At 53.2% G+C, this 23,520-nt stretch overlaps 4 protein-coding genes across 4 annotated transcripts; 2 read left to right on the top strand and 2 right to left on the bottom strand.

Annotated features, from left to right (window-relative positions):
- Positions 1-330: 330 nt before the first annotated feature.
- Positions 331-7,246, top strand: ETH_00000055 (uncharacterized protein; the record flags this gene model as incomplete). Its single annotated transcript, XM_013377770.1, has 14 exons — positions 331-726; positions 1,032-1,573; positions 1,825-1,974; positions 2,257-2,413; positions 2,698-4,016; positions 4,229-4,313; positions 4,447-4,501; positions 4,834-4,998; positions 5,308-5,456; positions 5,686-5,787; positions 6,139-6,324; positions 6,517-6,603; positions 6,749-6,919; positions 7,115-7,246. The coding sequence occupies 14 exons, from the start codon at positions 331-333 to the stop codon at positions 7,244-7,246; spliced, it is 3,696 nt and encodes a 1,231-aa protein (XP_013233224.1).
- Positions 7,247-7,707: 461 nt separating this feature from the next.
- On the bottom strand, positions 7,708-10,479 carry ETH_00000050 (uncharacterized protein; the record flags this gene model as incomplete). Its single annotated transcript, XM_013377769.1, has 3 exons — positions 7,708-7,887; positions 8,268-8,360; positions 8,533-10,479. The coding sequence occupies 3 exons, from the start codon at positions 10,477-10,479 to the stop codon at positions 7,708-7,710; spliced, it is 2,220 nt and encodes a 739-aa protein (XP_013233223.1).
- A 1,120-nt stretch (positions 10,480-11,599) lies between these two features.
- ETH_00000045 (prolyl-tRNA synthetase, putative) lies at positions 11,600-16,976 on the top strand (the record flags this gene model as incomplete). Its single annotated transcript, XM_013377768.1, has 14 exons — positions 11,600-11,788; positions 11,910-12,041; positions 12,236-12,375; positions 12,654-12,814; positions 13,166-13,347; positions 13,668-13,829; positions 14,037-14,239; positions 14,456-14,584; positions 14,766-14,953; positions 15,377-15,534; positions 15,722-15,811; positions 16,082-16,383; positions 16,627-16,690; positions 16,833-16,976. The coding sequence occupies 14 exons, from the start codon at positions 11,600-11,602 to the stop codon at positions 16,974-16,976; spliced, it is 2,244 nt and encodes a 747-aa protein (XP_013233222.1).
- Positions 16,977-17,789: 813 nt separating this feature from the next.
- ETH_00000040 (uncharacterized protein) lies at positions 17,790-22,117 on the bottom strand (the record flags this gene model as incomplete). The annotated part of the gene is made up of 5 exons (XM_013377767.1): positions 17,790-17,926; positions 18,150-18,384; positions 18,651-18,868; positions 19,105-19,926; positions 20,179-22,117. The coding sequence occupies 5 exons, from the start codon at positions 22,115-22,117 to the stop codon at positions 17,790-17,792; spliced, it is 3,351 nt and encodes a 1,116-aa protein (XP_013233221.1).
- Positions 22,118-23,520: the final 1,403 nt, after the last annotated feature.

Genomic DNA, 23,520 nt, shown 5'->3' with positions numbered 1-23,520 from the left:
CCTCCTGCCGATGCTGCTTCCAACGAGTGCTGCCGCTGTTTAAAGTGTGCCGCCTCATCATTGAGATGTCAGCCCATAAAGCTGGTGCAAGGGCAGCAGCAACGAAAATACCGTGTATGTGGCACAGCAAAAATATAAGCAGCGTGGACAGCACCAATAATAGCTGCGCGAACAACGGCAACGGCAACTGCAACAATAGCGGAGGCTCAGCAACAGCCGCAGCAACCCCAGGCCCTGCCTATCTCAGAAGGCACAACGAGTTGTTGCCGTTGCAGAGAGAGCAAAAATACTGTCCACTTCTTCCCCCGTAGCAGCCTGGGCACGACCGCGATGGAACGCGCAGTGGATGAGAAACAACAGATGCATGGCCCCTATGCAACAGACCAGCCCGCAGCGGGCCTTCGCGCTGATTTTCCTGGCCGGAAGCTGGTTGCATCGGAAGGTACCAGAGCAGCAGCAGCAACTGCAACAGCGACAGATCAGGAATGCAATAAGGAGGCCTTGCTGCGCGACCGGCGTCAGCAGCAGGCATTGTTGACTCCGTTTTCAGGAGACCCCAAGTGTCCTCTGCTGCGAGACGTGCAGCAGCAGGAGCTAGTTCGCCAGCATACCTTCGATGATACAATTAGGTTAAAACAGCCGCCAGCGGGTGCTCTGTCCCTCTTTGCGCGCTCCTCCTCTGACAGCCAACACCCACTCACAAACTCAGAAGACCGGTGGAGACAGGTGAGCCCTTTTTGACTATGTTGCACCCTTTGAGACAGTTTAAAAGACTGTGGCTTCTGTTTGCTGGGTTGGCTATGTTCCTGCTGCCACGGGCCCGGGTGTCGATGTTGCCAAGAGTGCAGATGGCTCGTTGTTTCAATGTAGTGACTTAGCAATCGATCCTGCTGGCGATAGTGCTGAAACGGTCGCTTGCATGGCGGACGATGTATTCTGTTTGCTAGCGTATGTCGCCGCAGTGGTTTTACATCATCAACAAATACAGAAGCGCTGCGTGGTTACTTTGCTTCGGTGGCTGACCTTTTCAGTTATCTCTCTCACGGACAGAAGAGGAGCTCTTTGCCGCTGGCTTGACCACAATGGAGGACCTCAGCCCTGAGCAGGCGGCGAGGATTTCGGCAGAGTTGCGCGCGCATGCTAGGAAACAGCAGCAGCAGCAGGTGCATATTAGCGGAGCTGTAAAATCGACAGCACCTGCGGAGCTTCACCCTCTGCAAGCAGATGCCCAAGTTGCTGCTGCTGTCGCCTCTGGGAAGGTGCTTACTGACGACCACTCTGCCCTCAGGGAGCTGCGTTCTGGCCATCTGCATGGGGAAACGTCGGATGAAGAGATTGTTTCCACGGCACCAGCAGCAAATCTGCAGTATAGGACTACCCGACAGCAGAAGCTTGCGGAAGCCCATCAGTACCGTCAACAGGAGCAGCAGCAGCAGCATGAGCATCGAACTCAGCAGCGCGAGCAGCCGGATGAACAGCATCACGAAATTGAGTCTGAGGAGCAGAAGTGCGAACGTATTGCGGCTTCGATTCGTTTCCAGGCAGAAGCAGACCTCAGCAAACGTCGAGAGGAGTGAGCACTTCTGCAATTTCGTCTTCCGTTTTTGTTTTCGCGCCCACCTAAACCAGGTCCTCTAGAAACGTCCACTTCCATTTGTTCATATTTATCCTTCAGCATCCGTACTTGGCTTGGCTGTCTGAACGTGCTTTACTCTTTGCTGCGGCCACCATGCTTTCATATCCGCCGCCGACACCATCAGCAGAAGTGCCGGCAGCACTCGCGGTGTCAGTAACGCAGCGAGCTGCAGCGTCTGCGTGTCTCAGGATGGCTGCTTTGCGGGAAGATGCCGAGCGTCAGCTGTTGTCTCTACAGTTGCTGCCACCACCACAGGAGCGTTTGTCCTCGCTTCCTGCCTCGCTGAGAGAGTCTCTGTTCGGGGTATTTGTTTGTCTCTGCCTGCGCCATATTGAGGAGTATGATACATCCTGTTCTCTTGGGGCAGCCGCAGCTTACAAAGCTGTGCCAGGCCGCGTAGGAGCGAGAACTAACGGTCGTTTGTCTCTGTCGTGCTACTCTTTCTCGTTTTTCTGCGCATTTCTTGCTCCTTTCTCCCGGATTGTTCTCCTGCCCCAGCGTGTCTGCAACTAGTTGTTGAGTTTTGCTGCTGTTCACCTTTGTGGGAGCGTTGCGCCTCTCGCAGTTTCTACTGACCAGTGCCGATGCTGCGGGACACGCTGTTGCTGCTGCTTGTGTAGGTGCGATGAGGATTTCCGGGGCGAGATAACGGAGTGGGCACTGGGCTTGCTAAATGCACTGGCATCACCAAGCTTGCTGCACTTAGGGGCGCACATCGCGAACTGCCTTAGCAAACCGATTGCTTGGAGGGAACAACTGCAAAAGGATGGGGTTCGGGTGAGCTGCTGTAGCCTCTCCTCTGTCCGTTGCAGTAGCATTAGCGGCAGCTGGGAATTGCTTGCTGCCTCGCGTATTGTTCCTTCTGCTTTCCGTGAGTGCCAACCTCTTATGCTCTAGCAGCAGAGGGCCAGTTGAGGATGGATGAGCACTGCTTGTACCTCTAGTTACCACCAAGATCAGCAGAAGCAGTAGAGGCGACTGTGTCGAAGATGACAGTAAAGCACACCGTGTCTTTGTGTGTGTGTTTATTTCTTTGCTGCCGACGTCGGGGCTCTTCACAGGCGAGCGATATTGTCACAATGGACCCTCTAATACACAAATTGGAGGCCTTCTTTGTTGAGAAACAAGCAGAGACGGACGAGCTTTTCCGCAGCGTACAGAGGCGCCTCAAGGCCAACCGGTCCGACTCGCCAGTCGAAGAGGCGCTCACGGACATACCACAATCATCGACCAGCAGCAGCAGCAGCAGTTCTGGGGATGGAAAAAGCAGCAACAGCAGCATCCGCACCACCACGCATGATGAGGCTACTTCGGAAGCGATGCACAGACCGTCGGCATCTGGTGGGAGTACTACTCTTGCGAAGTTGGAAGAGCTGCAGGAGCAAGAGCAGAAGCTGCGCGACCCGTGGGATGTTCCTGTAGATGCTAGAGACAGCAGATTGCGCGCACTTTTGAAGCCACCCTGTAATTTTCCTGTTGGGGAGAATGAAGAGCATCAGCAACGGAAGCATGAACACGGGAATGATCATGCACAGCAAAAGCTTGACCTGCCAAACAGGGCGTCTGTTGCAGGTGACCACAAGGACTTGCCTCTGAAGAGCCGTTGTTGTGGCAGCAAACATCCAGCCGTTGAAAGTGAAGCAGTTCCTGCAGTTGTTGCTCAGGGAGAGAGTGACGACAGAAAACAGCCGGAGGCGAGAGCTGGGCGTGAAGAGGGAGTGCCTGATGGAGCAAAGAACGGAGGCTTGCACGCTGCGGAAGTTCCATTTCAAGGTACTGCCGTCGCAGCGACGCAGCAGCGGCAAGGGCATTGGGAGGCCCTGAACTGCATGGGGAAGCAGAGCGCTGACTCTCCGCAGGAGTGCCTGCAGCATGAGCCCCTTCCACATAAGGAAAAGGAGGAGGAACGGCATCATTATCAGGCCGTACGACCGGGACAGCAGCAGCAGCAGGACACACTTCCACATAAAGAGCAGGAGCGCCGCTTTCAGGAGGAGCAATCGCAGCAAGGCAGGCAGCGGCTGAAGGTTCTTTCAGGCAGGGCTTCAAGCAGCGATAGTTGTACGAGAGAGGAACACAGAGAGATTAAGTCGTCGGGACTGCAACTTTCTGAGGATGACCTCAAAGCTGATGCCGTTCACGTGGGGCCACAGTTCAAAGGGAGACAGGAAGAAAAGCAGCAGAGGCACGAACACAGTGACCAGCTAGAGACCTCTTCGTCAGAGGATGAAAGGGACGCTTTTGAAGGAGGAACAGGGCCCGCGCTCTCCATGTGGGTCTCGGAGCCCCCTGACTACCGCGTTGTCTTTCTAAGGGATTTAACAACGGCCCTCGTCACCAACGGCACATTTGATGCCAGAATCCAAATGCTTCTGGACAGGTTAGGGTAGATGCATTTTGTCCCACTCTATCATGGCAGGGGAAGTCGTCGGTACTAATTGTCTGCTGTTGGGGCCTTTCTTGTGTTGCTGCATTTATGTTCTTCTGCTAGTGCTGCTTTTGCTGCCTTTGGTCCACTGGTACATGGGCTTATGTGTTCCTTTCAGCATTCCGAAGACGGGTGTGTCGTGGATGCCCTCTTTTCGCCTGCAGATTGGCGGCTGAACTTCGCATCAATCCTTTGTTGCTTATTCGCATTCAAGAGAACCTCGCGGCTGACCTCTTGTCCATCCTCCAGGTGCGGAGCTATTGCTGCGGCAGCGCAGACTATACCACCAGTTTCATGAGTAACAGTACCACGACAAAAGAAACACGAGCAAAAGCGATAAGAAGCTGTAGTAATCACCTCTCGTTGCTTTTGCATGCTCCAGGCAAACACAAAGGAAGGCTCTAAGCAGAAGACGTGGAGGCGCCTCAAGATAGCTGGTGGGCCCACTCAGCCCGTGCCTGCGTTAGTTATGCATCCCTTCTTGCCAGACCGTGTACCACCGTCCTGGGCTTTCTAAGTGCCTTTGGAGCTTTTGGCTAGCTAGAGATGCACAAAAGCAACATCCTTGTTGTGTCAAGGCTTGCTCCTTGTGCCCGCCTTGCTTTGGTTTCGAAGCCACGAGCCACGCGTGCTTGAGTCATTTCCGGCGTGCATGCTCTACTTTCATGTATTTCAACACTTCACGCCTACAGCATCTACATTTTTTGCCGTTTAGTGCGTTGCTGGCTGTGCTGTCATCTATATTTTTACTCCTGTTGTTCCACGTCAGGCGCTGCGGTTGGCGGCGGAGTGTTACTTGCTCTCACTGCGGGGCTGGCGGCCCCCGGAATTGCTGCTGCGGTTGCTTCTTTGGGATCTCTCCCCCTCTCGGCATTTTTGGCATCAGCAGGGGGCATGGCAGCCCTCGTCTCCATCTTTGGAGCTGGTGGGGCGGGTAAGTAACAATATTTATTTTCCCTGCTGCTCTTGTCGCTTTGGGCTCCTGCCGTTGATGGTACTTCAGGGTTCCGTTATTGCTCGGCAATGCGCCATGGCAGTAGGGGCTGTTGCTTTGCTACTGCTGATCTCTTGATGCCAGACTAATAGGTGTTGCGCCACAGTAGCAATAGATTCTAACACCTTGCTCACCTTCTGCAGTCAGGGGCGCTGCTACGTTTGTTTCTGCCGGGTGTTGCTAGCATAGAAGCCAGGGTTGATGGAATGCATCTCATGTTGCTGCTCTTGCTGGTGCGTCCTCCACTAGGCCTAACGGGATGGAAGTACAGTCGCCGCATAGCCAACATAAAAATATTTGAATTTTTAATGCTCAATGGCAGAAGTCCTTCATCTCTCAGAGTCGGCATCGGCGTTAGTGGTTACCTTAGAGACGACGACGATGTTACACTTCCCTGGGTACATAGCGGCGTTGCTTTTGAGGCTGCGTGTTCCCGTTTTTCTGAACACGGTTGAAGCTGTCGCTGCTTCGACGACCGGTTGGTTTTGCTGATGCCACTGCATTTTCTGCTGCTACTTCATTTGTATTTGCATTTTGGTATCTTCGTGCGACAGTTTTAGTCCTGTTCTTAGATATAGCTGCTGTTGCTGCTGGCGCTCTCCTGACGTGTTTGCTGCTTTCTCGTAGGTTTGCTCTTTCCCGAACCCGAGGTGTGATCTGCATGCACTCAAGTGGGAGCCCCACGTACTAAAGGCCCTGGGAGGAATGGTCATAAAGATGGTTTCACAGGTGAGCCCTGCATTGCCGCCAATTCAACATTCACTTTGCCTGCCTGTGAACTTGGGCTTGTGAGCTCGCTTCTGCCCTGCCTACTGTCTTCATATTCGTGTTTTCCTTTGTATATATGCTTCTGTGCAATGTTTGATTGTCTGTCTCTTCTGGCTTGCTTGAGTGTCTTTCGGTGCTTTACTGCTTGTGCACTTCGTTATCTTCGCGGTTCATGTGTCTTTCGAGGGGTCCGCTTGTCTGTGCACCTGTTCGTTTCTTTATTCGTTCTTGTTGTCCTTCAGAGCGCAACTGCCTTTCTATCATTTCGTGTTTGCATCGTGTCTGCCTTGTTGCCGCTCTTTTTTCCTCCAGGACTTTGCAGTGAGCGCTTCGAAGTTTTACTTGCAGTACACCGTCCTGGGCGGCTTGACGTTTGCGCTTTTTTGGCCCATAGCACTCATTCAATACGCTGCAGGCCTCGACAACACCTGGATGCTTTGTCGGGAGAGGGCACAGCAGGCCGGCAACATTCTTGCAGATGCGGTATCAGACAAGGCCGTGAGCAGATGCCACGCCTTATCGAAGCGTTGTCGCTTTTGGTTTTGCTGCAGGCTTTGCCACTGCCGTCGGCAGTGTAGTTGTTGGCTTTCCAGCAGTCAATAATTTACCTTCTGCCACTCGTGAGGTCGCGTTTAGTGACTTAGTTTTAGGGAGTATGGGTGCATAGTTAGCCTGTTTGTGATTGCGCAGGCAGTGGGGCAGAGGCCTGTCACTCTTGCCGGGTACAGCATGGGGGCAAGGGTCATTTTTTACTGTCTTCAAGCACTTTGGAAGAAGGTAGCAGCCATTGGTGCCGTTGGTCCCAAATTATCTTGCCAGCGCGCTTGTAGAGTGGACTCAGCTCGTTGTTGACAAACGCTTCATGTGTTGCTGTTGCATCTCTTGAAAACGCGACGGCGTGTTTCTGGTTTGCTTGCTGCAGCGGAAGTTCCACTGCGTCCACGATGTGGTGCTGATGGGCCTGCCGGCATCGATGAATGCGGCCCAGTGGAGACAGGCACGACAGGTTACTTCTGGGAGACTGGTTAACGTCTACTGCAGAACTGACTGGCTGCTCGCCTTTCTTTACAGGTGGATGGAGTTCAGACTCCAGGTAAGGGGTCCGGCCTACTGGCCACGCAGTGTGGTGATTGATGGCCAGTAGTTGGCTGCCGAGCCATTCCGCTTCACAAATCCGCAGGAGCTAGTACTGGTTACACCGTCCTCTTTTTGAAGTGCCGCCGAGCCGTCTTCGTTTGGGATTGCCGGTTTCGCATGCTGTTGCGGTACTGTTTTGTTGTGCTCGCAGGTTGCAGGCCTCGCCCCAGTAACATCTGTGCCAGGTGTAGAAAACGTGGACGTTACAGGGCTCGTAAAAAGCCACGCAAATTACCCGGAGAAGGTGCCGCAGATCATGTCTTTCATATCTATTGAAATGTAGATGCTACTACGCCAATGGCTGGTTCGCAAATTTCAAGCTGACTCACTGCGTGGCGGCAACTCGTGGCATGGCCTTGCGCTTCCTCCTTGCTAGCACCTAATGTGAAGAACTTGCAAGCCCTTTCGTCTGTACGCAAGCCTTTTCGTCTGTACCCCGATCAATGAGCCACACAGCTGAGTGGACAAACGGGGGACAATGGTTCCACTTTAGGACGTTCCAAATTATGGCGTATATGGGAGTAGAAGAGGCTGCTGCCCGTCAAAATTGAAGCTGCTCAGATGAAACAACCATACACTTAAGTGCTTGTATGAACAAATGCGCATTTAGGCCGAGGCTCCTGCGAGTGCTGTTGCCATTGCCATTGCGTTGCTGTGTTTCCTGTTAAGCGACGCCGAGCAAATTTCATGCCCCGGCCGGTCCAAATATTCCAGCCCGCGAACTAGCTGTTAGGTGTATTCTTACTAGCGGAGCTTTGTGCCTGCTGTGCCAACTGCAGTAGTGGAAGCAGCCTCAGATGCGGAATTATTGGGATCTCCTATGGCCGCTGCTGTTGCTGCAACCTTTCTACGTGCAGCAGAAATACGCACACGGTGCTGCAGTCGCACGCCGTGCACGCGGCAGTAGTGACGGATATATGGGTCCTGACAGCAGAAGACACGTAAAGCAATGTGCAAATAATGGACACATGTGCAAACGGCTGCTACGCTTTTGTGCAAGCCAGGGGCGATCAGCAGGCAGTACAATTCCGGAATAACAAATGGCGACGATGCTCATTAGACCAGTTGTGCTGCAGCACCTGCAGCTCCTATGGCAGCTAAACGGTTGATTCTGTCGCCGCAGCTTCTTTAGCAGCAGTGTCCGCTCGCTCTTTGGTGTAAAAACGTAGCAGTGGATGTTGTAGTGGCATGCTTCCCAGCACCAGCAGCAACGCTCGCAGAGGCAGCAGCAGCGCTACCCGCGGCTGTTGGTGCTATCGCAGAGAGCAGCGGCGGCAGCAGCAAAAGCATTACAAGCGACTTACCGTTATACCGAGCGCAGAGACCGCCACACTGAGGCGCCCCCTCTCCTGCAACGTTAGTTCCGCGAAGCGCCTACTTGTCTCCTCGAGAAGGTGCTACAGCAGCGCATACAATAGGAGGCACGCTGACAAGGGGTAACTGCAAGCGTGGCGGCGTGCTGTAGGAGAGCTGTGGGACACTACCGAGGCATGCATGTAGGCAAACGGAGCAGGGATGCCTACAGCGGCAGCATCTGCTTGTTCCTCCCCAAGGGAAGTTCGCACTTGCCTTCAGAGTCACTGCGTGCTGCAGCTGCCACCGATCTCGCGCCTCCGGCGGAAGCAACAGAAGCAGAAGCAGCGCTCTGCATGCATCTGCAGCACCTGGCAGCAGGGAAGCCCCCGCCGCTGCTATGATGGCAAACACCATACGTACAACACGCCTTGCTGCAGCTTGTACCAGCGTGCCAGACGGATCTGCTTCGGCTAGAGCCGGGGATCCCACCTCTTCTAGCAGTTCCAATAGCCGTTGACACCGTCGGCGCTGCTGCGGATGTTTTACGTTCCTGTGATACCGTTCCAGCAGCAACGGCTGCAGAAGTATCGTTGTCGTTGCCGCTATCGCTGCACTTACGGAATTCATCAGCTGCAATGTTTCCACAGTAGGTGCTTCCCACGGATTCATACGAGTGTACTTTACGTGACCTGATGGATCATCATAGGCTACTGCAGCCCCACTGACCTGCCCGGGCACAAGTTGGAGCTGCTGCTGTAACAAAGAGTTTTCCTGGACCAATTCCAGTTCGACCTGCTGCAACAAGTGCAGCAGAGTGGCGGCGCCTGGCTGATGCTGTAACACCGCGTCCGCACAAACTCCTCCAGCAGGCCCTGAATTGTTCTCTTGGACCTTGTCAGGGAGTTCCTGAGGCTGCTTTCCTTGCTTTTGTCTTTCCTGCTGCGGCGACGAGAAAGAATCGGGAGTACGAAGAGTCGAAAGAAGGCTCATCAGCCTTGCCGTCTCTTTGCTGCTGAACGCTGCTGTTGCTAATGCTGCTCCTCCAGTCGTTTCTTCTGATGCTTTCTCCTCACCTCGTGAGACAAAAGCATCGCTCGCCCGCAACAGCACCTCGCTCGCCTTGATAAGCTGCAGCAACTGATCTTGCTGCTGCTGCTGCTGCTCCTGTTTCAGTTGCTGAAGGGCATCTGCAGCAAGAGCTGCGAGGCTTCCCAGTGCAGCATGGTGCTGAAGGCAGTCTTCTACTTTGCTACTGCTCAGCAACAAACTTGCTGCACTGCTAAGGAACTCTGAAAGGGGCAAAAACAGCAATGAATGCGGCTGGCGCAGCTGCGCCTGCTGCAGCAGATGCTGCAGCGAGGAACAGAAAACAGCGAATTCTTGTGCGGAGAAGCGGCTGACAGCTTCCGGCTTAACAGCAAATATCTGCCGCAGCTGCTTCTGTTGTTGTTGCTGTTTTTGCCTCTGTAGCAGCAACTTATCTTCAGGCAGCATCCAAGTATCAATGCTGCGCCGAAGCAGCAGCTGTAGCAGCTCGATGCTGAGGCAATTGCTGGCGGCGAATATAGCAGCAATGTTCGCAGCAGCAGTAGCGGAAATACAATGCACATCATCAATAAATTCGCGAGTCAGCGGCAGCAACAAAGACGCGGTAACAGGCCTCTGAGACGGTAGCCGGTACTGCTGCAAGGGCTGTTGGCGTTGGCGTTTCCTGCTGCTGTCCAGCGGCTGCGTATAAAAGTGCTGCAGGAAGTACGGCACTGATGCTGCTGCTCTTGGAGCGTACCTGCAGCAGATGAGGCGCAGCAATGCTGACAGAGACGACACCGGTAGGAGATCTCTCGACGAAAAAATGCGATCGCAAAGGCTTTCCCAAAATGGTCTGTCGTCCCTTTCCGATGCCGCTACTGCCGCTTGTGGTAAACCTGCCGCTGCTGCTTCTGCCTCTTGCCAGCGGTGAAGAGCAGCAGCAGCGACCGCTTCAAGGGACTCCGTGACAGCAAAAGACGGAGAGACAGCATCTGCAGCCGTTGCGTCCTTGCTGAGAGACACAACGTCCCGACCAGCTAGCCCAAGTCCCTCCCGCGGTGAGCCCCCACGGAGCTCGAGAAGGCGCCTGTCTTGTAACTGAAAGAGCTGCTGCTGTTGAAGTTGCTGTTGCCCTACAGCTGCAGCAGCTGTAGCTGCATACTGAGGCAGAGGAGGGACTGCATGCGCCATACGCAGGGGAGGCCCAGAAGCAGGAAGCGGCGGGGTCGGGAGAAGATGCGGGTGGTATTTGCTGCGTCTTCCCGTTCTCCTTCTCTGTATTAGATGCTTCAGGTGTATAGCCAGCGGGGATGGCATGTATCCCTCGGGGCCACTGCTGCCGCTAGGAAGCGACTGCAGGAGTGGCTGTTGCTGCCGCATACGCGGAATAACGAAGAGGGGGGCCAAATCTGCAGCTGCATGTACCACGCTACGCCTCCTGGTACTGCTGTTGAGATATATAACGCGGGCATCCGTACTGAATCCCCTACTTCCATTTCGACGCCATCCGCAACAGCAAGTGATAAAACCCCGGTGGTGATCTTTCGGTGTCACCCAGCCCCTCGCCGCTGCAGTTGCGGCAGAACCTTGAAGTATCATTCTCCTGCTGCTGACTATGTTAGGGCTGATATTCCCAATAACGTTGCTAACACAGCAGCTGGAGATGTGGCAGCCTTCACAGGCTGCTATCGCTGCAACTGAGGACCAGGGGGGCAGATCCCTTGGACCTTCCTCCAGGTGTTTCTCTTGGAAGCGTTATAGTGTTGATATTAAAGCATAAGGTAAGATACGCGGCAACAGCAGCACCTGCAAGCCTAACTGGAGCAGCAGCCTCATAGCCGTTCCCCCTAACGCTTATCAATCCTTGGAGTCAAATGGGCCCGAAAATGTGAAAACTCTATCTTCTATTTTTCAGCTATTAAAATTCACAGCAGCAGCGGTGAATTCAGCTGCTGCAGGAGCCGCTCCTATAGCTGCTGCTAGGGCTCCTGGTGTGCATGCTGATCGCCAATAACCTGTTGCAGCATGATGCTCGCAGAGGGGGTCCACTCTGTGTCTCGTATCTCTCCCATGTTTAAGGCGAACATTTTTAATGATTAAAGAGGCTGGCAGCGTAGTAAGGAGGGAGGCACACTGTCTCCCCCGTATAGTCGCCTTTTTGTTAGTGCCCTCTCAGCGCCTAGAGCACCCCGCAGTCGCTGCTGCTAGGGCTTTTCCCTTTGGTTCGGCTGCTGCTGCTCCTGCCCTTGCTCTACGTACTGCTATTGCGGCTAACGTAGTTTATAGGAATCAGACGTGCGCCAAGCGTTGCATGGGCTCGACGGTGACACCAAGCTCTCAAGTCGAACCGACCAACCACGGCGATACTGCACTTCCAAACACCCATAGCAGCGGCACAACCACCGAAATCATGTCAAGTCAAGAGGGTCCAACGCAGCAGCAGCTGCAGCAGGAGAAGACTCTTAAGGAGTCCCTTAGGAGTGCGGGTGTTCTGTTTAGAGTAAGGTCGTGTTGCATATGTGGCGGCTAGTGCTGCGGCTTCAGAAGCGGACTCACCGCATAGTAAAGATGCTGTCTTCATTGATGCTGATGCTGATGCTGCTGCATAATACTGCATGCAGGAACACGCACACCCGAAGGCCGGCACAGTGGAGGAGTTGGTCGGTGTGGTTGGAACCCTCGGGATACCAGTATGCAAGAATCTGTTCTTGAAGGACAAGAAAGGCAGCCTGTTCCTGTTGACGGCCCTCCATGTAATGTCAAGCTTAGAGTTTTAGCTCTAACTCCGGCCCGGAGCCGTGGAACGCAGCACTTGTAGCATTTTACACTGGCCTTCGGCTGCGTTGCTTTGTCCTGTGTAGCCTAGAAGAGAAGAATAGCGCTGTTTATAGTCTGGATATGGGTCATGGCAGCAGCGTCAGGACCGTTGAATGATTCTGTGCCACAGGACTCGCCCACCCCGTTAAAAGGCCTAATGACGAAGCTGGGAGTTCAGAAGCTCCGGTTGGCCGACGAGAAGTTGCTTGAGGCTACTTTGAATGTGCTTCCTGGATGCGTGACCCCCTTCGCCATGCTGAATGACCAGAAGTGAGGCGGCTGCTGCAGACTCTGGCGTTCCTGCCATTATTTTTCCGCGTGCATCTAGCCATGCACCTGCGGCGAGTTGAGCTTCGCTTGCTGCTGCTGAATTTCCTTTAAACTTTTCCTCTTTTTTGAGAGTGACCATAGGCCCTACAGTGCCAGAAAGAATGTAGTTGTCCTGTTGCCACAGCACCTGCAGCAGCAGCCGGCAGGGGCTGAAAAATAGTAGGACGTCCATCTGTTGTATCATCACAGTGCTACCTGCGGTTTCTGCTGCTACGCAGGAAGGAGGTGACGTTCTTGTTGGACTCGAAGCTGAAGGATAGTGACATCTCAGTTTTAGTACATCCTTTTCATAACTTCCAGAGCCTGGAACTCGCGGCGAAAGATCTCACATCCTTCCTGATATCTAATGGCATCGCTATAACGTTCATTGACTGTGAGGGTCAGTCAACACGCTGGCAGTTGAATTGTTTTTTCGCATTTTGAGCTACTGCTTTTGCCAAGGCGACTCACGGCTTCTCGTGTTGGTGCTTGTGTTTGCTGCTGCTCTTGTATTGGCTTCTGTCGCCTTTTGTTGTTTTGTGCTCTGCCCGTGATGTGTGTCTTTTCTGGGTGTAAAATAGATGAGGCTGGTGTTGGCCGTGCTATTTTTAGCGTTTGAGGGCTAGAGCGCAGTGTGGCTACCCCCATCTTCTGGGGGCGGCACAGTTCGTGTTGAAGAGGGACAAAAGAAAGCTAGGTCTGCTACCAGTGTAGAATGTGGCTCTTTTTTGTTTCCTACTTTCGGCCACAGAGTTACAGACACTATCGGAGCTTCCGGTGGACGGAGTCAATGGAACGGCGCCGACCGCAAGTACGGCAGGCAAGAAGCTTGGTGGAGGTGCGAAAGGGAGCAAGGACGAGGCTCCTCACCAAGAGGCGACTCTGGGTGTCACGGCGAAGAAGTCAACGAACTTTGCTGACTGGTACACCCAGGTAAGGGAGCACGCGGTTTTTTCCGTGTTTGGCAGCTTCTGGAACAACTCTGATTATTTCCCCTGCATAGTTCAACTTGTTATTACTACATCAGCTTCGCGAGGTGCGCCGCTGAATTGTTTTCTTCTGCGCCCTATTTTTCGATTAGGAGGACATCTCAGTGTCTCCCAGGTCCTTTTTCGTTATCGGCTTCTTCTGTCCTGTTTCGGGCGAGCTGCTTCTCTGCGCGTGGCTGTGTCGTCTGTCTGTTTCGTTATATCTTTTGTTGCTTGGTATACACAGCCCGTTCCATATCTGTGTGGCCCTTTGCCGGAGTGCAGGTAATAGTACGTGGCGAGCTGGTTGAATACTACGACATCAGTGGCTGCTACATCATCCGTCCTTGGGCCTACAGGATATGGGAGGCCGTTCAGAAGTTCTTTGATGATGGTATCAAGCGTCTTGGGGTTGAGAATTGCTACTTCCCGATGTTCGTGTCTCAGGTTAGCAGTGCTTTTCTGAACTGCGCATTCCTTTGCCTTTTCGCCTTGTTTGTACATTGAAGGCTGCGTCCGTTGCGCAGGTTTTGCATGTTCGTTTTACCATTTTCTCCTTTGATTTTTTCCGTAGCCGCGTTGCGTACCAGCATCAGGTCCCGGAGCACCTTCCGCAGCATTAGTAGCTCGCAGGTGTGGGTTTCATTTACTTAGGCGAAGCTTGAGAAGGAAAAGGATCACGTGGAAGGATTCAAGCCAGAAGTAGCGTGGGTTACTCATTACGGAGACTCTGAGCTCCCAGAGAAGGTCGCCATCCGCCCCACAAGTGAAACGATCATGTATCCAGCATACGCAAAGTGGATTCGGTCTCACCGTGACCTGCCGCTAAAGTTGAACCAGTGGAACAACGTCGTCAGGTAATGGGGGACTAGGTGGCTCGCAGCACTAGTGGCATCAGGGACAGTTGAAGCGGTCGAAGGAGCAGCGAAGCCAGTCTCATGTTGAGACGCTGTTCTCCAGAAGATGGCGCAGTGGATTTTTCCGTCATGGCTCGGCATTCGCAGCTACGTGTTTCAGAAGGATGCTTGGTGTGTGAATATGATCTGCTGCCTCCTCTGCAACTGTGGGTGCAGATGGGAATTTAAACAGCCAACCCCCTTTCTTCGCACGAGGGAGTTTTTGTGGCAGGAAGGCCACACCGCCCACGCGACAGAGGAGGAAGCATACACACTTGTCCTTGAGATTCTGGAGCTGTACAGGCAGTACGGCCGAAACCCTCAAACGCGAGCCCAAATTTCAGGGGTTCAGGAAATAACACGTCTCCCGTTCGTTTTTTATCCGTCGCCCGTGATGATGACACGCTGTCTACGCCGTTTCCAGTAGTTGCATTGCACTGGTGCTACTCATATACTTGTGATGGCGACGGAACTGTTGCTGTTGCAGATGGTACGAGGACTATTTGGCCGTTCCGGTGATCAAAGGAGAGAAGAGCGAAAATGAGAAGTTTGCTGGCGGGAAGAAGACAACAACTATTGAGGGCATAATTCCCGATACGGGTAGAGGTATCCAGGCGGCGACTTCTCACTTGCTCGGCCAAAACTTTTCAAGAATGTTTAGCATCGAATTTGAAGGTGAGCATGCAGTGCTGCTGGCAGGGTGCCAAGCTGCTTCCATAGTGGACTAACATGTCTTGATTGCTCGCTGGGCTAGCCCATCTTTCCTATTTCCGGTGCACTTGGTCCTCGCTGCGTGTCGCTAGATGAGCGGTTAGCTGCCTACTGCTGTCTGTGTGCTTGCCTTTCCGGCTTACCGGCGTTATGATGCTCTTTATTTTGCTCTCCACGTCTCGTTCCTGTTCTTGATTGGATGCATATAATATTCTGCGGTTTTGTTCTGCCGTACGTCCGACGTTTTCTTGTTGAATACATTTCATGCAACGTCAGATATTGTGTGAATAAACACACTGTGGCTAGATTCGTCCATCACTTTCGTACTGAGTCTTCCGATGAGAATGCAGAATGAGACACTGATAAGTGGTTGCATTTGTAATTCAGACGAAAAGGGTGCGAAACAGCTCGTGCACCAAACGAGTTGGGGCTGTACCACGCGTTCGTTGGGCGTTATGATTATGACTCATGGTGATGACAAAGGTCTTGTGCTTCCCCCGAGGGTCGTGGCTGTTCAGGCAGTTATCATCCCCATCATTTTTAAAGTGAGCAAGCTGTTTTTGCTTCAGCCCATTCACCTCGTCAAAAGCACGTGTGTTCTCTTTCCTGCGTGTGCGTGTCTGTGTATTCTTTTACTATAGATGCATGCTGCCTCTCGCCTGTTACTTGCCGCTGTTCGCCTTTTTGTTCTCTGAAGTCATTAAGGCCATACTTTATATTGCCTTCTCTCAGGAGACTGGAGGGATGGAGATTGTTGCGAAGTGCCGCGAGCTTGAAAGATTGCTGAACGCCGCAGGCGTCCGCGTGAAGGTCGACGACAGGGTGAGCACTCGCTTCGCAGCACATATTCGTCTGTCGCCGAGCAGGTTGTTCACTGTTCGTTTTTTCACGGTGCATGTTGCCGGGAACTTCGCGTGTCATAAGCTATTTCCGTTGTGTTGAACGGGAGTCCTTGCTTTGTCCCGCTTGAGATGAACAGTTGAGGGTTCATGGTGTGTAGTGGAGTAGTCGGGTTTTGTTAGCAGTGGCGCTGTTTGTTTTTGTACCTCCGGTGGGATGTAAAGCGGTGTTCGCCTCATGTGGATTGACCAGACAAATTACACACCGGGCTGGAAGTTCAACGATTGGGAACTGAAGGGCGTTCCTCTGCGATTGGAGATTGGCCCTCGAGATGTAGAGAGCTGCCAAACCCGAGTGGTTCGCAGAGACACATCGGAGGCACGGAACGTTCCCTGGGCAGAGGCGGCGTCGACAATCCCAGCCATGCTGGAGACTATGCAGAAGGACCTTTTCAATAAAGCCAAGGCCAAGTTTGAAGCTTCCATAGAGCAAATTACTACTTTTGACGAAGTTATGCCCGCGCTCAACAGGCGACATGTTGTACTCGCCCCATGGTAGGGATTCGCTGCAATTAGCGAAGGAAGCAAAATAGGCCTTGTCAGGCGGGAAAAGGCCGCAGTTGGCAGATGAGCAAGGGATTGCACAAATAGGAAAGATACCCTGAAAATAATATAATTTGGTGGAGTAGGGCTTCACCGGTAAGTATGAGCTTGCGGAATTTGGGCCATGGCTGAAGATGCTGTGCTGCAGAAAAAGCATGGATGAGGCGTTCCATAATTTACGTGTTGCGCTTTTAGGTGTGAAGACCCGGAAACGGAAACTCAAATCAAAAGGGAGACACAGCGCCTCTCAGAAATTCAGGTGGGTGTCAGTGCCCTAAGGGGTTTTTTTTAAGATACAGTAGACCCGCGCAAAAGGTGTTCGCCGTAGCTCGGGTCGGCCCATTGGCGTGGCTGCTGCTGAAGGAAATGACGAATTGGTGTGTGGCTGCTGTTAACATCAGGCCCGTGAAAACGCAGATGGCATGACGGGTGCTATGAAGCCACTGTGCATCCCTTTTGATCAGCCTCCCATGCCAGAAGGGACGCGCTGCTTCTTCACTGGCCGCCCAGCTAAACGTTGGTGTTTGTTTGGCCGGAGCTACTAGTGGTTGCTCCTCAAAAACAGCGCGTGTGAGAGAAGCAAACTGTGTGCTCTGCTGAATCATTGCGGGCTCAGAGCCTCTGGCGGAGCAGGGCTTTGGCGTCAGCAACACTTGCTGCTGCGCTGAACGGTGCGGCAAGATGCAACTCAGAATACCCGCTGCTGCGTGAAACCAAAACGAAACCCTGTGTTGGGCCCAACGAAAGAAGGGTGCCCGATGCCCAGCCTGGTTCCATCTTGCTAGGTATAGCGCAGTGACAGTAACATCTGTTGTAACATCTGTTGCACGACCCCATTGGGGTATGCAGTTCCGCTGCATTCTTGCTGCTCGTCTAGTGAGTGCTATCACCAATGTCAGCTCCTGCGTCGGCAACAACTGTCGGAGCGGGAAATGTCAGCTCCCCGGAACAAAGCTGTCGTCCGGGGCAGCTGACTTCTTCCCTGGAAGTAGCCACAGAAAGCGGCACTTCACTACTAAATTCTCAAGTGAAGGTGATGACGGGACCGCCACTGCTACGTGTTTCACGGGTGGACTTACGGAAGGACGGCAATAATTGAATGTCCCTCACCCGTGGCGGCGGCTGGACTGGCCGCTATCACGGTTCAAGTGGGTGACTGCAGCACTGGCTACTGCAGCAATGTAGCACATTGTGTTGCGGCGCAGAAACAGAAAACGGAGGAAAGAGGCATCTCTAAGTTGGTGCCAAGACGCAAAGGCGTTGGCCGTAAGGGGCGCTTAAGCGCCGAGGACACGCAGCAACAACAGTGGTTGTCGTAGCAACTAGCAATGCAGCAGCCAAAGTAGCTACCAAAGTATTCAAAAGTCAAGAGTACCCGACGTTTCCCTGAAATCTGGTGCATCGAGCTGCTGGAGGTTTGGCTCCACGGGCACGGGCTCGACGGGCGCCGAATGGGCCGCGGAACTGCGTAACATTTCCAGTACTTCTTGCTCCACTGCAGCAACAAGCAAAAGCAAAAATGCGCTCATGGAGTGTGTATGTGTTTTGCATACCTACGTCCTTGTTGCACTACCCATGTCGACCACCTCAACGTTTTGTCCCCGTGGAGGGGCATCATTGCACGCTGAGCGGCTAATGCATGACCTCACAGATCAACGAAGGCAGCTTCGTTTAAAGGGTGTCTGAGTGCAAGAAGTGCTAGGAGTTCACGTGCTAACCTTTGAGTTCGTGCTCCAGAGTAGCTTGGGGAAGCGTGGCTCTCCAAGCTTGTATTTTCTCCACTGCACAGAGTCTGGACTTGATAAAGCCGTGTTTCTTAACTAGAAACCGGCGAGCTTCCCCCCTCATTTGCGCCACCCAAGCGAACGTTTCAGCTTCAAAACGAACACCGTGCACATACGGCAGCTCCATGGCGCGACGGCTAAGACGAGCAACTCGGCTTGCCGAAACGTCCTGAAGAATCGCAGACTCTAGTACATACCGGCAGCATCACCATTTCAGGCCACAGTGACAGGATACCGGCACCCTGACACATGAGCAAATGCAATGCATAGCCACGCAAAACGCCGCAGGACGGCACAGCCACCATGGACGGATCCTACTATAGGTGAAGGCAGGCAACAGCAAAACAAAGAAGAAGGAAAATGAAGAATCAGGCACGCAAAAGAAGCGCCCAACGTAAAGCTAAATATTGTTTAACAGGTGCACCCCTGACATACGCTTCGAGTCGTGTACGGGACATCTCCAGAGCAGTCAATGAGATTGAAGGGCCCCCCAGGAGGCCCTGTTGAGCCTAAGCCACTCGCTGCCACTCCTGGCGAAAGCTCCTCAAGGTTTCTGACTTTCGATGGACGGTCAGGGGCTCCGTCTGGCGCCGAGCCCACTGACGTTGAGGTCTTCGCTGCAGCAGACCTACGACTGTTCAGGTGTCTCCGGCCTGCAGAAGCAGCAAGCATGAGCCGTTCTCCAGAGCTCGACAGCCGTCGAGTACAGCGTGCAACCCTTGACGTGCACCGAATGTGTGCAAATGGAGACTTCAGCTCCTTACATTCACAACGCGTGATTACGCTACACAAGTGTCTACATCTTGTCGTGGTGAATGTGAAATCCAGGTCAATAATCTCTAGTTAGCTTGCATGCTCCTCTGTTTACGGCTCATTCGTGTCGACTCACACTGCGCTGCATACAGAAGCGCCACCCTTTTAGCCCCTTCATAGCCCAGCTGCAAAACGGAGAATGCGCGGCTCTCTACACCCCCAGCACAGCACAGGACGAGCCACGCGTTGTGAGGGGGGCTGTGACAAACCCTAACGTTGCCTCGTGGCGACCGGCCAAGCCCTTCAGCAGATATAACACTGCCTAGCTCAGCCGGTATCAGCTTTTTCCTCATCGGAGGCAAAATTGTTGTGGTCGTGCTTGTTGGTGCCGTTCCAGGAGGGGTAGCCGTTGTGGAACTGTGCGCTGCAGTGGTGGCAGTCGACGAAGATATCGGCCACAAACACTGTGGTGATGCTGCTGCTGCTGACTCCATCGTGGCAAGGGTCCCAACGGAAGGAGGCGAAGGGCGACCCAGGCTCCCTCTACTTCCCCAAGGCATCACCATTCTTCCTGGAAAGCTAAAGCCGTCTTGCGCGCAGGGAGAAAGAGTTCCGATGCAAATTTTCGGCACCACGCAGTCATCGCCGGGGCCGCTTGGTGTCTCAGTTGCTTGTGCAGCAGGTGCTGGAACTGAGGGCTGCAACACAGCTCGAGGAAGCTGCACCATTGCAGATGGATCTCCGCTGCTAGCACTGCAGTTTCCTTGGCAATCCCTTTTTCCAGAAGCAGCTGCGGGCGCTGTCCCTATATACCCGTACGGAGTACCTACTGAGCAACCAGGGGAAGCAGGTGGACCCCACCGGAGACTGTCATCCACCGGCCATGAAGAACGGCCACGTCCTTGACCTCTCACGCCATCAGGTGCTGGTGCTGCCGCTGCGTCTGTTCCTTGCCAGCCTGCGTACATATGAGCGGATAAACCGGAAAGTCGTTACATCTGAATTCGCAGTCATACACGGGTTTGCATGTAAACACACAACGACGTTCGTGTGGGACCCAAAACTAAATCTTTCACCCCCAATCAGCGCGTCACCTGCCTTTCTGTGGGGCAACAGACTAAATGCATGTATAGACATCATGAAGTGTTTGCTGTGTATATCAGGTAGCACAAAACCGCTGAGCGAGGCTGAGGTCAAGGGCCTATCTTACTCTGTGCGACCACGGCGCCACCGTACTGACCATCTGGATTACTAAAACCAGATGCTGCTGTCGCTGTTGTGCCTGTTGCTGGGCTTGGCGTTGCTGCTGCTTCTCGTAAAGCGCTGCAGCAGCCAGCAGCAAAACCCGTCTGCGCCGTGGAAAGGCCCGTTGCATGGGCTAACTGCTGCTGCTGCTGCAATAAAGTTGGCAGTTGCTGCTGTGGCATTGCTAGCTGCTGAGGCTGCTCCACAGAAGCATCTTGCTTTGGCTGCTGCATTGACTGTTGTTGATGCTGGAGCGAGATCTGCTGTGTGGGATGCAGCCGTAGCTCCGGCTGGTGGTGTTGCTGCAACGCAATCGGCTGGTGATGAGGCGGTTGTTGTAAAGCCATAGGCTGCTGCTGTTGCTGCAGACGAATAGGCTGGTGCGGGTGTTGCTGTCGCAAGTGCACATGCTGGTGCTGCACTGGTAATTGGTGCTGATGGGGCTGTTGCTGCGAAGGAATTTGAAGGAGATGCCGTTGCTCTTGAAACCGCTGGTAAAGCGTTTCTAACTGCGTTCGCGTCTCTTGAAAACAACGAGGATTTATGGCCCTCAGCTCACGCGGTGATTCGGAGAGAAAAGGCAGCAACAGCGTTAAGTACTTCGCCAGTTGGTGGGGAGGACAGTTTTTTATGGCGTCTAAATGGAACGCCTCCTCCCCTGCTGCTCCAGCTGTTCTTGTTCTCTGGGCTGCTGAAGAATTGCTGCCGCTGTAACCCTCAGGTTTGCATAGCAAGCTCCACTTTCCCTCTGTGATGCCGTCATCAGCGCCCGATGAAGACGCAGCTCCTGATTGCAGGGCAGATTGCGCGTCGTCCGAGGATAACCCTTTAGGCAAACCAACAGGCGCATGTACGGTATCCCTGCACTTGCTTGTGCTGCTTGTCGTAGCGCTGATGTTGCTGCCGTTGCTGCCACTGCTGCAGAACGCCGAATCTTCCTCCTCTTCCAAGCCACCACTCGTGGTCGCCGTACTGCTCGTTCCTATGGGACTGCTGCCTCCTTCGCGGTCTTTGCGGCAAACAGGCAGATGCTGCAGCTGAGCGCAACAGCCTTTTGAAGATCCCCAAGAACCCCTCACCTCTTTGTACACCTCAGATACCACTGTTGAGAGATAGCTCCGCAAAGCAGTAGTTATCGTACTAGAAATTTCAGGTCGAATACACAAAGATAGCCCACCCCCTGGCTGCTGTGGCACTTGTTGCTGCATTATTGGTGTATGTACCAAGTGCTGCTGCACCAAATGCTGCTGAAGTAACACATTTTGCTGACACGGCTGTTGGGCTAGGAGGTGCTGCTGATGCGTAGAGCGTGCATGCTGGACCACATGGCCAGAAGACCCCAATGGAGAGCCCATAAGGACAGTTTGGAAGCACGAAACAGGTGCATGCTGCAGAGGCTTTCCCAAGCAGGAAACATGGCACGAAGAATAAGATGCAACAGTGCTACATGGGGAAGGGCAACTAGTTGTCACGGGTCCCCCGTTGCACGCAGCACCTCCGGAAACCCACAAGCCTGAAGAGGGTCCACCAGGAGTAGCAGAGCTTTCGACGGCAGCATTTACCGCCGGTGCTGCAAGCCGACGTCCCTCGACTCCCAGACAGGAAGGCGTACCCGACCCTACTTGAAGCTGCAAGGGCGTTGTCAGAGGCGTTCCAACCGGTTGTATCTGCGAGCCTGCTGGAGGCCTGCAAGCACTATTGCTCACAGGCAAAGCTGCTGCCGCTTGTTCACAAGCATACGGCCATAAGCTGTATGACTGCTGCAACTGCAAAGGTAGCGGGGAATTCACGGGAGGCACACACGACCCAACGCCAAGCGGGCGCTCGCCTTCACTGCCCAAAAAGGGCGGTGTCCCTGGGTGCTTAGAGCAGACCTCTCCAGTAGCCAGCAACATCTGAGCCATGCACTTCTCCTGATGCTGCTATTATCGGCAGTTCTTCGTTGCGTAAAAGGGGGCAGAAGTGGCCCCTAATAGAGCAGGATCATAGGCTTAGACGTCTGTCCCATCCACCTCCCAGGACCAGCAGACCCACTCTGTGTTTCTTTTTCCGAAAGAGCAATGGCAGTAACTAATGGATAGCAGAATACTGTTTTCGTCGTTGTTTTGGGCTCTGCTTCAACTAGACAAGGGCGGGGCTGAATCGTCGTGGACACATGTAACGCCCGGGAGGTTTTCTTACCTACAGCACGGTCAAGCGCTTGCCCTAAAGAAAAACGCTGACGGGATCCACCGTAAAAGAAGAACAGCAATTTATCAGACTTAAGTGGGCCCACAATGCTCCGCGTTTTCGAAACTCTTTGTGTGGTGCTGCTGGAGCAGCAAGCCACTCAGCAAGCAACTAAACGGTCTACTGCAATTCTCCACTATGGCCAGAAAAACAGGAAATATTCTGAAACGGCAATATTGAGCTGAAGTGGAAGGATGCCTTCGACCGAGGAACCAACTAGGGGCACTAGGCCCCGAGCTGGATCCCTCGAAGAGGCCTTAAATGCGCTGCAGCTCTTTCACGCAAAAGGCGGAAGAATTACATAAACATTACCGCAAAATACATAAAAGGGACGCATATGTTACGCTTGATTGTTGCAACAAATCCAAACAGCAGACGCCGCAGCTGCCTCCGCTGCCAGCCCGAGCAAGCCCCAGGTCTGCGCAAAGTGGCCTCACTATTTGTCTTTCAGCTTGTACCAAACAACAGTATCGAAAGGGCTCAAGCTACTACACACTAATTCCTATCAGTCACAGTAGCTCTAGTGCTACTTATTGTGTCACGGCGGGCTTTTTTGGAAGCAGTGTTCAGCGCCCCGGCATTCCAAAACCCCATGAAGCCAGCATTTGCCACTTTATAAATAAAGCTGCATTTGTCCCGTGCACGCTGAAAATTTTCGCCTGGCATGTAAGTCATCTGAAATTTAAGCATGATAATATGTAAGTTGGTGATGGGGAGCAGGAACGGTGAAAATGGTGTGGTGCCTTCTGGTCAGGCCGGACCGCAAGAGCCTCACAGGCCCTTAAAAGCGCCGCGCATCATGTTATAAACGAGAGATGCAACACTGCTGTTTATTTGTATTGTGTAGTGGGTATTCAGCATCGAGTTTAATTCTAGAGGACCTCTAAGGGCGCTGTCTTGGTTGTCCGCTCCACCCCTTGCTTAACGCGTAGTAGACACCCCTTGGTATAGGGAAGCTAACACTTGAGAAACAGACAGACCTTACAATGCTAAGAAATGCACTGGTGGGGAGATCCTACGAAGGCATTCAATGTCTATGCTATGACGGGATCCATGGCCACACCCTAAATTCTCTTTG

Source organism: Eimeria tenella, genomic scaffold (genome assembly GCF_000499545.2).
Source record: "Eimeria tenella Houghton genomic scaffold, Eth_scaff62, whole genome shotgun sequence".
Lineage (NCBI taxonomy): Eukaryota > Apicomplexa > Conoidasida > Eucoccidiorida > Eimeriidae > Eimeria > Eimeria tenella.
This window is presented reverse-complemented; position numbering and strand designations above follow the sequence as displayed.